The sequence below is a fragment of the Salvelinus fontinalis genome, chromosome 12, assembly GCF_029448725.1.
Source record: "Salvelinus fontinalis isolate EN_2023a chromosome 12, ASM2944872v1, whole genome shotgun sequence".
In the NCBI taxonomy this organism is placed as follows: domain Eukaryota; kingdom Metazoa; phylum Chordata; class Actinopteri; order Salmoniformes; family Salmonidae; genus Salvelinus; species Salvelinus fontinalis.
In genome coordinates, this window is record NC_074676.1 from 38,932,283 (window position 1) to 38,946,427 (window position 14,145).

Genomic DNA, 14,145 nt, shown 5'->3' on the forward strand with positions numbered 1-14,145 from the left:
GCGGTTGTCGTAACGTTCAACCAAGAACTGCTCAATCCTTTAAGCTGGAGCGATTTGCTTTAAGTAGGCTTTTATCTGATCCTCTTCAAAACCACATTTGGCCAGCAGTGTGCTCGCAGTTACTCAACATCCATTTATTCACGACCCTGTCTTTTCCAGTGCAACCTGTAAACACTTAGATTCCTGATGTTAACAGCCATCTCTGATTTAGAATAAAGGCACATCACATTATTGGTTATGCAAATCTAGAGAATTTGATTTTTCTTAACCCAGACGTGATAGGAAAAGACAGTGTTTTATACAATGTCTCTGAAAATGGGCTGAAAAAGAACTACACTGGACTAGAGCCCCTTCTAATGTCAGTGACCCATATCCCTGGTGATTACAGTAGAAACAACGAAAGTGCTATGCACATTTCTTTGCTCTTTTTAAATTGGTGTTGGGCTAGACAAATTAAGACTGACACATAAGCCAATTGTCAGACTTCATATGTCAAATGAAATGTCACAGGTCAGTGGCTCACTATCACAGTCATGTTTGGTCTAAGCATGAGACTGTAGAGATGTAACAGTTCAACATGTTCACCATCTCTCTCCTGCTGCCGTGACCTCAGCCACATGGCTCGCACAGACAGGTACTTCTTTCGCTTATCATATTGTCCTTCATGCTTTTCTCATGCCCAGTTTTAAATTGATAATCACATTTCCTCAAACCAAAATATAAAATCCCCTTTTATTTCATCAGCCCAGATACACTGTGACACGTGCATATTGATTACACATAACATAATCCCTCAATGTATATTACATGAACAACAAAGTAATAACAAGACACAACAAAGCGTTGTAGTGCGGGGACGACATCACGTGTTATAAGGGAGTTTGGGATATGATATGTACATATACAAGGTTACATAACAATGCGTGTGCCCGTTTTTCACCAGAACGGAAGGCAGAAGATGGTCGCTGGCGTCCCTCCCCTCTTCCGGCTACGGAACCAATCCCCCCAGCTCTACCGTCTCTGTAAGTCTCTAAACCCCACAGGGGCCATATGAAACTGGAGTTTCACAACACCACATATACCATTAAACAAGATATGAATAGGATAATATACGGTATACATCTGAGGTGGACAGAGACAATGTATGTACACTGACCATGTGACCAGACAGGACAAATCCTGACTGGAATCATCATCTGTCTGAATGAGCCATCATGTTTGACTCCTAGCCTGCGGTGGATAATGTCCATAGGACATGCATGTATTAAGTGTGACGTGATGGGCTAATGTTCTGTATTTGTGCTCGTAATATGATTTGATGCTTTCGAAGAGCGTTATCAATGGTCTGGTGTCTTAGTGGTTCGCACTCAAATGCCCTCATCTTATATTTTTCTTACCCTGTGAATATTGTTAGTAGTTATGCATTAACATAATCATCAGAATAAGTTTCAGTTGTGTAAGTATTCTATAAGAGAGAAAGAAAGTGTGGGGGCTCTATAGCAGTGGAGTGTCCTCCACCGAGGAAGGGTAGGACCACTGCTCTATTGCGACTGATGAGAGATTAGGACTATGCTCTTCATATGTCTCAACAAACCCTAAATACAAACTCCTCTGCACACAAATCCACCAGCGTCCATGTTTCTGACAGACTAACTTGGTTCCTTTTCCCCTCTAAATGTCCTGCGTGACACTGTCTAGCCATCTTGTCTCAAGAGGACCACAATGGAAATAAGTCCCAGACTTTGTTATCCTCCATGATTTTACTCGTATGTATGGCTTTTTCAAGTTTTGTGTGTGCTCGTTTTTAAAAAATGGTCTAATTAATAAACTAAAGTACAGAGTAGGAGAACGTTATGAGACAATGTGAAAAATCTAAGTTCTCCATTCTGTAGGAGAAAGATGGTGAGATGTCAATAGGCTGTGTTCCTCCATTGTTAGGGAGTTTAATGAGGTAAAACTTGGCACATGCGGCGAGGTCAGACTGGGACAATAGGCCTGTCAGTGGTCCTCCGTGACCTCTTTATGTGCAGGCAGAAAAGGGACATCACTGCTATTCAGGACTCATGGGGCGAAAAATTGGACAGATTGCCAGAAGTCGCCAGTGTGTGCTTTTCATCGGATAAAAATATTAACAAAAAGAATGTGCTCAGCCTCAATAGCCGCAAGAAAAAATAACCGTTCTCTTGTCCTAAATACGATACCGATCCTCCATCTTTCAGGATAAAGTGTTGCCTTTTGAATTTTAAAATATAATGTCAAACACAGTTCTCTTACATATGTCAGTGGGATATTGTGTTGATTTCTTTGAGTGTGCATTTATCTAGACCAATGGAACCCTTGAACAATATGTAACACATCCCTGTACTACTTTTTCTCCAGTCCTCCTCCTCTTCCCAGGAGCGCCTGCACCAGCTGCCCTACCAGCCCACTCAAGACCAACTCCACTTCCTGTTCAAGCACTTCCGCAGCTCGGAGAATGTGGCCGACGAGGAAGTGCGACCCTCACCGTTCATGCGCCCTCGCTCCCACAGCCTCAGGTAGCCGGCAGTTACCCCTCGCCTGAACTGTAATTTTTTGTTTTATTGTCAGACATTGGAAGTTACTACATGCAAATTGGTACTTCCAAAACAAGAGAGAGCCTAGGTGTGGACAAAACTTGAGTCAGTGGAGTGTTTACAGTGGAGCCAGCCAGCAATCCTGCTTTGTGCAATCCAACCCTGCTGCCAGTATTGACAAAGGGTGTTCAGCCCAAATGTGGTCATTCCTGTATTCAAAGTAAAGCAAATTATTTTGCATTTGCTGATATTCAGCACGCCTCAAGTTGACCTCTGGCTAAGCTCACTACTGGGGTTGGGCGGTAGGCAGCAGGTAGCCTAGTGGTTAAGAGCGTTGGGCCAGTAACCGAAAAGTCACTGGTTCGAATCCCTAAGCCAGCAAGGCAGTCAACCCCCCCCCCCAACAACAACTGCTCCCCGGGCCCCGATGACGTTGATTAAGGCAGCCCCCTCGCATCTCTGATTCAGAGGGGTTCTGTTAAATGCGGAAGGTACATTTTGATTGAATCCATTCACTTAAATATATATCCCCTTTCCCATACCAAGGTATACGGTATTGCCAGCAGTGCACATATATATATTTTTTAAATAAAAGGATGCAGCAGGGATCTTGATCAAGGAGGGAACTGATTGGCCAAACACAAAAAACAAACAAATATTGTATTGAAAATCGTACCGTCTGTATTTCAAAATACCCTACGCAGACGGGAGGACACAGTGCGTGGTGCTGCTGTGTGGCTTAAGGCAGAGAAGAGAGCGGCGTTGTGTACCATGCTCCGCAGTGTGGTGGCATCAGGCATCAGCTCCCTGTGTTCTCGTGGCATGGTGTGGTGTGCCGTGCGTGGGTGGGTGGTTTGCTAGCAGAGCACTGCGGGGACCTGCTAGGCGGGGGGGGCAGCAGCTGCAGGGCGTGGTGGGCAGGTTGCCATCTGCCGCAACAGAGGCCTCTTTCATGGCAAAAAAACCCAGAATGGGTCTGTGGATGGGGTGTGTTTCTGCTCTGTCCCCCTAACTCTTGGACAGTGAATTTAAGCAGGAAAAGGGTAAAACTAAGGCCCTGTTTGTTGGATATATGGGCCAGACAGATGTGGTCAATAACTTACAGTATCTTAGCTGTTGTCTTAGCTCATACTGAAGAGTAAAAAAAAAAAGTTTTTATTTTTTAAAATCTAAAGTAGCAAAGTAAAACAGGAAATGAGCTTGGAAGTAAAATAAAGTTTTGATTTAGATGTTTTGAAGGGATTATATTACATTTTTTGTCAAAAGGGTGCACAATCACTTTTCCACAATAAATCTTTGTGGGATGATCATTTTTGCCATTATTCAAAAGATTGCACCCACCCAATAAGAATGGCCGAGCTCTGTCAGTCCATTTGGTTGGATTGGAATAATAGAAATTGACCAGCTTCATGTCCTTTTCTGTTGTAGCCCCGGAAGAACAATGGGTTCATTCGATAATGAGGTTGTCATGATGAACCATGTTTACAAAGAACGTTTTCCTAAGGTATGTCATGTTGTCTTCTCCCCCCTTTTTGTACAGGAGGCAATGTCTGTTTGTATTTGCAATAATCAGAACGCTTATGCGCTCTGATCTTGCATAACAAGTGCTTCGGTGTGTGTTTGTGAATGTGTGTTGTCTTTAGGCCACAGTGCAGATGGAGGAGCGCTTGCTGGATATCGTCACTGCCTGCTCCCCAGAAAGCACCCTCCCACTGTCTGACGGCGTACTGGGCTTCATCCAGCACCAGCTGGTGGAGCTGGTCCGAGACTGTCTGGACAAGTCCCACACGGGCCTGGTCACCTCGCGCTACTTTGTGGAGTTGCAGGATAAACTGGAGAAGCTGCTCCACGAGGTGGGATGTCCACAAATGTCTTTGCGTCTGGGTTTAGCAATGTGATCGATAACTATCTTAGATTCCTCAATGGGATCGACCGATAACTGTCCATGATATTGATATATCTTAGATTCAACAATGTGATCAGCCGATAACTCTCACTTGAGTCTGTTCCCTCAGACTACCCATTGTTTAATGATTTGCATGATTTGCTTAGGATTCTACTGCTACTTTTTGCACTTACTAAGCTGTCTAAAGTTAAATATTCATGGGTTGTCCTTATACGTTTCTAAAGAGGTTATGGAGATTTTCTCAAAGGTTAAGACCGAAGGAATGAAAAAAGTAAGACCATAGTCTGGTATCAGAGGGAAAAGTTGATGGGATTTAAGCAATTCCTGAGGGATCTTCTGGCTTCTGTCCTTTAGCTTCGGTTCACTGTTCACTAACAGTGACTCAGTGAGCAAAGCCTCATGCCAACACTGACAATGAACTTTGCCTGTTACATGCCTGTTACATCACTTCCTCCCCTCATTGATTCTGCTGTCTGTCTAGGGAAGCATCAACATCATTAAACTGTCCATATACATGTAGACACAACCCTACCATATTAGTGCTGCATTCAAATGTGATAGCGCTGAATCGAGGAATTGATTGAGGCTGGGCCAAGAGAAACGAATGGCCAGACAGTCTCAAGCCCTAAAGCGCACAATAGATTTGGAAATGGAATTTCCCCTTAATTGGTAGTGCGACTGATCTGTACTGTCTTATCCATATAGATCCTATTAAATGACTAATGTATTCTAATTCTATGGTCTTATCACTGTTATGATAGAATGGTTGTTTCTATGGCAACATCTTTCTCCTGTGTGGACAGCCAGTGTGTACTTTCAGATAGCAGGCATGGCAGGGGCACAGCTGAGATGATAAATGTGTTCCCAAACAGTGAAATAAATTATCCTTTGACATGGCCAGTTTTCTTGCACCGAAATATCCTCAAAACTACGGTATGGATATGTCAACCTGAGGAATAGATAAGTTGTTTTTGGGGGGGTGTGTTAGTTATGTGGTTTCATTAGTGCAGTTTGTCACCCTAGCCATGTTAATTCAAGGCAGATTCAACGACGATGACTCACTGTTTGAATCAGGCGGCTTTCGTAATACGCAACGAGAAATATTCTCGTTTGTTTAATGTAAAGTCCTCTCTGACGCATTGTTGTGGGGATACGCATGTGTGTAATATTTCTTGCCACGTTTTATTCATCTGTTCAGGGGGACACATTACTTTTCGCTTCCTTCTACAGACATTTGTCTTCATTGCTTTGGCTTGTTTCTGACTGAGCCCGTCTCATGTGGTTCCGTGGGGTTGTTTCCAGTGAGGCGTCTTTCCATGATGCACAACATATTTCCTGTTTTGCATCTTTAATTCAAAAGAGTTCTCACTGCATTCTTGCTGTGTCTAGGTGGTTCATCTAGATAAGACTTCAGAGCATTCTCTTCCGCAGAGCTGCCCTTATTCGAAACTCAGTGTTGCTCTCACCACTCTAACCCGGGCAGGCAGTTTGCCTTGAAGCCAAACTCACTGAATGTAATGTGTGGTAAATGGTTAGTTGTCCTCTTTTTGTGTGTGTCTGTACACTGACAGCTGTTTAGACACTTGCCCCTGACCTCAAAGGACACCGCAGCAATCGCCAATGCTATTCTGCCTCTTGATCCTCGTGAACTAGAACATGATTACAATGCTTATATTGGGTTTCCTATACTGATGCATAGCGTAAGGGCTTAAGAACCATTGGCTTTCTGATTTGTGTACTGTAGAACAATCTATTCTCTAGAATTGATCATCCACTGAAGTATTTTCTAACAAGCACAAGTGTAATTTCTTCCCTTGAAGGCACCAAAGGGATTTGAAAAGAAACTGCACTGTGTGGTCCTGTCCATGAACAACCCCTAGCGGCTAGCTCCTTCCCCCTCGGCATTTGGGTGGAATTATTGCCATATTACGTACACTTATCCAGTTCTCTTAGATCTACAGAGGTGCCTACCCACTGTGCACAGACGTCTATTCCACGTTGGTTCAAATGTAATTTAATTGAAATGACATGGAAACAAAGTTGATTCAACCAGTGTGTCCCCAGTGGGTCAGGGCTAACGCCCTCAAACTCGACTCTGGATCTCGAAGCCAGTTCCACTGCGTTTTTTTCATTGTTCCCCTGTAATAAGGGACTGATTTAGACCTGGGACAATGGGTGTAATTAATTATCAGGTGGAACAGAAAACCAGCAGGGTCCGGACCTCGTAGGGTAAGAGTTGAATACCCCTGGGCTAGGGTTTCTTTCTGGACAGGACCCATCTCTGCAAGATATCCATTCTGTCATCATTCTGCATGTAGCTAGGTTGTTTTGGACATAGTATGCTAGCTTTAATGCTATGTGGTTGTAATCTTGCTATGGATGTGAATAGGCTTTTCTCTTTTTGATCTCTGTGTCTTCAACAAAGTTGAGAATCTCCATGTTATGCTCTGTTAAAAAGCCGACAACATTTTGTCTTTGCATTTCAGGCGTACGATCGCTCGGAGAGCGAGGAGGTATCCGTCATCACCCAGCTGGTGAAGAAGATTCTCATCATCATATCCCGACCGGCGAGGCTGCTCGAGTGCCTGGTGAGATGGAGAGAAAGTCTCATTCTGATTGAAAATGAGAGCGAGTTGAGAGCGATGGAAAGATTCTGTTGAGAGCGATGGAAAGCCGTCTCTCTTAATCTGTGTCGCTTGGGGAATGGAAGGTTTTTAAGCCACTACATTGCCAATAAGCTCTTTCATGGCTAGGTGATTTTATTCACCTTAATCCAATCTAATTTAATGGGCCTTGGATGTAATTGTCAGGAATTTGACCCGGAAGAGTTCTATCATCTTTTGGAGGCAGCCGAGGGTCACGCCAAAGAGGGCCAGGGCATCAAGACGGACATTCCACGTTACATCATCAACCAACTGGGCTTGACTCGCGACCCCCTCGAAGGTATTGGTACATCTTTTGCCATAACATTGACCTGAATTTCCCGCACTTGAGGCAGACGTCCAGAACCAGTCAATATCATGCGTTGCTGTTCAATCATATCTTTCTCCCCTGCTCTTTTAGATATGGTACAGCTTGAACAGTCTGCTCCGTCAATGACAGTGAAGTTTGATGAGTCGGTGGAGGTAAGGAGTTAGCCCCCCTGAGAGAGCCTGCAGAATAAAATAACAGGACTTTCAATTAACAATATAGGTCCTGATAGCAGCTTTGTTTACATGACTTAATTTAGTAGTCTGGCTATGTAATCATACCTGTGCCAGTCGGATAATGAGTCCCTGGGCACCTTCTTTATAATGTGAGCCTCCTAACTTGTCGTGACTTGACTTTAACATTAATCTGAAGACTGTTATTTATCTAATTACCTAAATATGTTTAATTGTTATCCAATTAAATTAATCATGAAACAATTAACTCATTAGGATCTGGGGCACCACGAGAGTGGTTCTTTAAAGAGTTACCATCTTCCGAATTAAACTCTAAAGGTCTTTACCTATCACATCTATAAATAGTCAACTTATTAATCATAAACTTGATCATATCATCATTCTGAACAGTTGTAACCTCCTTGCATCTGCAAAAACCTGAGCCTTATGATTCAGTACTACACAAATTGGTTTATTTATTTATTTACTAGCTAAGTAAATGGTAATACAGAATAAACATACACACTTAATAGGTTAAAAACACATCCCTAGCGGAATGACAATATGGCTGCTTGATACAAAAGAGATGGAGGGGGGCAGAGAGGGACAGAGACACTTAACCTTAGTACATTTAGAAACTACTCATTTACTGTAATCATATACTTTGCACATGAACCGCCGCCCTCTGAGTAAGAAATCATGAATGCTACGTGAAATGCTATATCTATCTCGTTGGACAGGGCCTTGGAATGGGGGTTGGGCCTTTTCGCGGCACACTTGTAAGGCTCTGATTGTCCAAAAAATGGTTCCAACAACTCTTTTACTGTTGTTCTTCTCTGTAGTTGTCCGATATCCGGTGACTTGTCATGTAGTCCTGAACAGAACTACTGAATTGGTTTTCCTTCCATTCGCGCCTGAAGATGCTTCTTTGGTGATAGGCTAGCCAGCCGTGTCGATGGTTCCCAGTGGGGTGATGAGAGTAGCGTAATACGATGGTTTGAACAGAGTAGTAGAATGGTCCCACTTAAATTCACTTTCGAAGATACTTAAGACAGCTAATCAGCCAGTGATTGTCCTGGAGGTGAGTTTATTGTCTCTACCTCGTGTTGAGATTCAGAGTTCAGACCACTTTTAAATGTGAGCTGCAGCTCTACGTCTCTCTGGTCTAGTATGTTAATTTCTTAACCCATTATTTTATACAGTTTGTTCGAAAGGGCGGTTTCGTCAGGCTGACACGCTCTCTGACCTCACTCAGGGGCGTGACTTGTCACTGTTCAAAGTTTATGTAAATCAATGATCTCTTGTGGATCCTAAAATCACATCCCTCACTTAACAAAAACACTTTAATAACTGTTCATATTACATGCGCAACACATCGGATGGAAACTTCGTACATGTATTGGGCATACTTTCTAGTTACAGTATTTCCTTTATACATTTTTTAATGTCACCACAAAATAACAAACACTATGACATTAGTGTTCTATAGATTATCTCTGACCATTCCCCATGTTCTATGTTAGAAATATTGTTCCAGTATTCGCTTTTGAACGTGTTAGAGTTTCGGTGGGAAAAGTCTCTTGAAACAAAGACACATTCCTTTGGTGAATTTGGAGAGGGAGACCTGAATCTTCTCCTTTTGATTTACAACAGAACGCGAGCTGTTAAGCCCCACCAGCTCCATCCTCTGCACGTGAGAGGGGGTCTGGTAGAAGTTATTCATTTCAAACCTGATCTTACCTGTTTGGATTCTTCGTGGACAGTCATGACACTTCTCTTGTTGTTTGCACTGTTTGCAGCAGAACAAGTGTCCACAGACCCCAACGCGAAGGAAACCACTGGAGAGTGACTTTGAAACCATCAAGCTCATCAGTAATGGAGCTTATGGGTAAGCGCTAAACAGGCAGGTGGTTAACCACACTAGCATACATATATGTACTTTAAATCAATGCACTCAGCCATAGTCAGTTAAAGGTTCAAGTTAAAAGGTCAACTGTAGACTTATGTCATGATAGACTTATGTCATGATAAACATTTAGAGAACTACTGAAAAAATAGACTACGCTTCCACTTACTATGAATTAACCTACCTCTGTAGTCATGGTTTATCAATGTGGAGGTCTTGTATGACCATGGCTCTTGTTCTGTGGCGGTTGGCAGGGCTGTGTACCTGGTCCGTCACAGAAACACCCGGCAGCGTTTCGCCATGAAGAAGATCAACCGGCAGAACCTAGTCCTGAGGAACCAGATCCAGCAGGTGTTTGTGGAGCGGGACATCCTGACCTTCGCTGAGAACCCCTTCGTGGTCTCCATGTTTTGCTCCTTCGAGACACGACGCCACCTGTGCATGGTGATGGAGTATGTGGAAGGTAATGTCATATGATGATCTACCCCAAGACTGATATGTTTATCATGACTCCCTCGTTTATCATGTTTCTAAAAGAGGAGGACTGAATGAAAAAATTTGGAACGGTGAATGTATTCCACCCATGATTTCTCGTATCTGAAGCATAACGGTTGGTTATCTCTTGTAGGTGGGGACTGTGCCAACCTGCTTAAGAACATGGGCCCCCTTCCTGTGGACATGACCCGGATGTACTTTGCTGAGACTGTGCTGGCCTTAGAGTACCTTCACAACTACGGCATCGTCCATAGAGACCTCAAACCTGACAAGTGAGTACAGAACCAGCTTTAGTCTTTACACAGCTCAAGTTGAAGAAAGTGTAGTTTGAACATTTCTCTCCATCCCCCTGCAGCTTGTTGATCACCTCTATGGGCCACATCAAACTGACTGACTTTGGCCTGTCCAGAGTTGGCCTGATGAACATGACTACCAACCTGTATGAGGGTCACATGGAGAAAGACACCAGGGAGTTCATCGACAAACAGGTGAGAGTCAGTGCTGTAAAACTTAACCCTTAATTTGTCCTTTCACTATAAATAAAGTACATTCAGCTCCATAGTAAGGCATATGACAACAATATACTGAAAATGCTAGACACATGTCTTGAACACAAAAGCACATATTCACACACTTATACCAGGTCAAATACTCAACCCAGTATAGGTGTACCATCTCATAACTACTGTGTAACTAAATTTCAATGTGTTAAAAATACACACGCTAACGGTATAATTCAACATTATCGGTGTGGTTCTCTAGGTGTGTGGCACCCCAGAGTACATAGCCCCAGAGGTGATACTGAGACAGGGCTATGGGAAGCCAGTAGACTGGTGGGCCATGGGAGTCATCCTGTATGAGTTCCTGGTTGGATGTGTGCCCTTCTTTGGGGACACGCCCGAGGAACTCTTTGGGCAGGTTGTCAGTGGCAAGTATCCATTGATGGAATATAAACAGTGTATAGGCTTTTTAAAATGGTGTTCAATGTGGAGATCCTCTCATTAATGTGTGCTTGCCTGATGTACAGATGACATCACCTGGCCCGATGGGGACGAAGCTTTACCTGCAGACGCCCAGGACATGATCACACGGCTGCTGAGACAGAGCCCTCTGGAGCGCCTGGGGACAGGTACGTAAACCACTCTGCTACATTCCAATGTCCTACTAACATCCCACATGGAATTCATGTTCAATCCCACATGGAATTCATGTCCAATCCCACATGGAATTCATGTCCAATCCCACATGGAATTCATGTCCAATCCCACATGGAATTCATGTCCAATCCCACATGGAATTCATGTCCAATCCCACATGGAATTCATGTCCAATCCCACATGGAATTCATGTCCAATCCCACATGGAATTCATGTCCAATCCCACATGGAATTCATGTCCAATCCCACATGGAATTCATGTCCAATCCCACATGGAATTCATGTCCAATCCCACATGGAATTCATGTCCAATCCCACATGGAATTAATGTTCAATTGCTTCATTCTTAGTGGTGCGCTAGTGTAGATATTGGAACCAAGCCCTGGTCTTCCATTTCACATCATCCCGGTCTGACGTTTTGCTGTTGGCTATTGTTCTGAAATCTGCACACATGACTGTGATCTACAAAAATACATTTTGTTCTAGGAGGAACACCTGAGGTCAAACAACACTCCTTTTTCTTGCATCTGGACTGGAACGGGCTACTGCGACAGAAAGCGGAATTCATCCCTCAACTGGAAGCGGAGGACGACACCAGCTACTTTGACAGTACGTGGCAGTCCTTCACAAGTGGTCTTTTTTTCCATGTATTTTTATTTATCCTTTATTTAAACAGAGAAGTCACATGGAAAAGAGATGTACATTTCTAAGTGAGCACTGGCCACGAAAGCAGCATACATAGGCTGTGCTCCTATGGGGACAGCCAAAAAAACCTAATAGTGTATGGCTGCTTTTACAGGCAGCCAAATTCTGGTCTTTAGTCATTTTGATATGATTGGTCAAAAGACCAATTAGTGGAAAGAATATCAGATTTGGGCTGCCTGCGGTAACACAGCCATACACGCTTAGAAAAAGGGTGCTATCAAGAACCAAAAAGGGTTTGTCAGCTGTTCCCATAGGAGAACCCCTTTTGAAGAACCCTTGTTGGTTCCAGGTAGAAGAACCCTTTTGGTTCCAAGTAGAGCCATTTTCCACAGACAGTTTTACCTGGAACCAAAAAGGGTTTTACCTGGAACCAAAAAGGGTTTTCCCTGGAACCAAAAAGGATTCTTCAAAAGGGTTCTACTATGCGGACAGCCGAAGAACCCTTTTGGAACCTTTTTTTCTAAAACTGTATTACACATGAGACAGTTACACATGAGACATCACACAACATAAAACATAACAATGAATGGAAGTTAAGTGTAAAGTGCATAAGAGAACTTAAAAGAGCATGTCTTATTAAAGGTGCTACTTAGGATGAAAAATAATCATTATAAATAGTATTGTAATTTCAGAAAATGGCCATAAATATACAGTTGAAGTCGGAAGTTTACATACACCTTAGCCAAATACATTTAAACTCAGTTTTTCACAATTCCTGACATTTAATCCTAGTAAAAAAATCCCTGTCTTCGGTCAGTTAGGATAATAATTAGGATTAATTTCCATCCCTGAGTGGAACCCAACCCACTCATGTAATACATGATCCAGAAGACTGTGGCTTACCCTTTCATGGCGACATGTGGATTCTAGGGATGCATGATACAGTTGAAGTCAGAAGTTCACATTCACCTTTGCCAAATACATTTAAACGTTTCACAATTCCTGACATTTAATCCAAGTAAGAATATCCTGTTTTAGGTCAGTTAGGATCACCACTTTATTTTAAGAATGTGAAATGTCAGAATAATAGTAGAGAGAATGATTTATTTCAGTTTTTATTTATTTCATCACATTCCCAGTGGGTCAGAAGTTTACATACACTCAATTAGTATTTGATAGCATTGCCTTTAAATTGTTTAATTTGGGTCAAACGTTCCGGTTAGCCTTCCACAAGCTTTCCACAATAATTTGGGTGAATTTTGGCCCATTCCTCCTGACAGAGCTGGTGTAACTGAGTCAGGTTTGTAGGCCTCCTTGGTCGCACACGCTTTTTCAGTTCTGCCCACAAATTTTCTATAGGATTGAGGTCAGGGCTTTGTGATGGCCACTCCAATACCTTGACTTTGTTGTCCTTAAGTGATTTTACCACAACTTTGTAAGTATGCTTGGGGTCATTGTCCAGTTGGAAGACCCATTTGCGACCAAGCTTTAACTTCCTTACTGATGTCTTGAGAAGTTGCTTCAATATATCCACATAATTTCACTTCCTCATGATGCCATCTATTTTGTGAAGTGCACCAGTCACTCCTGCAGCAAAGCACCCCCACAACATGAAGCTGCCACCACGTACTTCACAGTTGGGATGGTGTTCTTCGGCTTGCAAGCCTCCCCCTTTTTCCTCCAAACATAACGATGGTCATTATGGACAAACAGTTCTATTTTTGTTTCATCAGACCAGAGGACATTTCTCAAAAAAGTACGATCTTTTTCCCCATGTGCAGTTGCAAACCGTAGTCTGGCTTTTTTTATGGCAGTTTTAGAGCAGTGCCTTCTTCCTTGCTGAGCGGCCTTTCAGGTTATGTCGATATAAAACTAGTTTTACTGTGGATATAGATACTTTTTTTACTGGTTTCCTCCAGCATCTTCACAAGGTCCTTTGCTGTTGGTTTGGGATTGATTTGCACTTTTCTCACTAAGGTACGTTCAACTCTAGGAGACAGAACGTGTCTCCTTCCTGAGCGGTATGACGGCTGCGTGGTCCCATGGTGTTTATCCTTGCATACTATTGTTTGTACAGATGAACATGGTACCTTCAGGCGTTTGGATATTGCTCCCAATAATGAACCAGACTTGTGGAGGTTTACCATTTTTTTTTCTGAGGTCTTGGCTGATTTCTTTTGATTTTCCCATGATGTCAAGCAAAGAGGCACTGAGTTTGAAGGTAGGCCTTGAAATACATCCACAGGTACACCTCCAATTGACTCAAATTATGCCAATTAGCCTATCAGAAGCTTCTAAAGTCATGACATAATTTTCTGGAATTTTCCAAGCTGTTTAA

General features: G+C 42.8%; 1 protein-coding gene across 2 annotated transcripts in view; it reads left to right on the top strand.

Moving 5' to 3' along the window:
* The window catches only part of LOC129867366 (microtubule-associated serine/threonine-protein kinase 3-like), a 58,642-nt gene that overhangs the window by 29,173 nt on the left and 15,324 nt on the right, over positions 1 to 14,145 (top strand). The window contains exons 5-19 of one of the 2 annotated variants that reach the window (XM_055940723.1): positions 614 to 634; positions 944 to 1,022; positions 2,380 to 2,537; positions 3,984 to 4,059; positions 4,199 to 4,408; positions 6,948 to 7,049; positions 7,272 to 7,404; positions 7,525 to 7,586; positions 9,404 to 9,492; positions 9,765 to 9,973; positions 10,139 to 10,277; positions 10,361 to 10,493; positions 10,768 to 10,933; positions 11,033 to 11,134; positions 11,649 to 11,771. In XM_055940723.1, coding sequence (XP_055796698.1) covers positions 614 to 634; positions 944 to 1,022; positions 2,380 to 2,537; positions 3,984 to 4,059; positions 4,199 to 4,408; positions 6,948 to 7,049; positions 7,272 to 7,404; positions 7,525 to 7,586; positions 9,404 to 9,492; positions 9,765 to 9,973; positions 10,139 to 10,277; positions 10,361 to 10,493; positions 10,768 to 10,933; positions 11,033 to 11,134; positions 11,649 to 11,771 — 1,802 coding nt within the window. The remainder of the gene's footprint in view (positions 1 to 613; positions 635 to 943; positions 1,023 to 2,379; positions 2,538 to 3,983; positions 4,060 to 4,198; positions 4,409 to 6,947; positions 7,050 to 7,271; positions 7,405 to 7,524; positions 7,587 to 9,403; positions 9,493 to 9,764; positions 9,974 to 10,138; positions 10,278 to 10,360; positions 10,494 to 10,767; positions 10,934 to 11,032; positions 11,135 to 11,648; positions 11,772 to 14,145) is intronic. The other variant, XM_055940724.1, reaches the window with a different exon arrangement.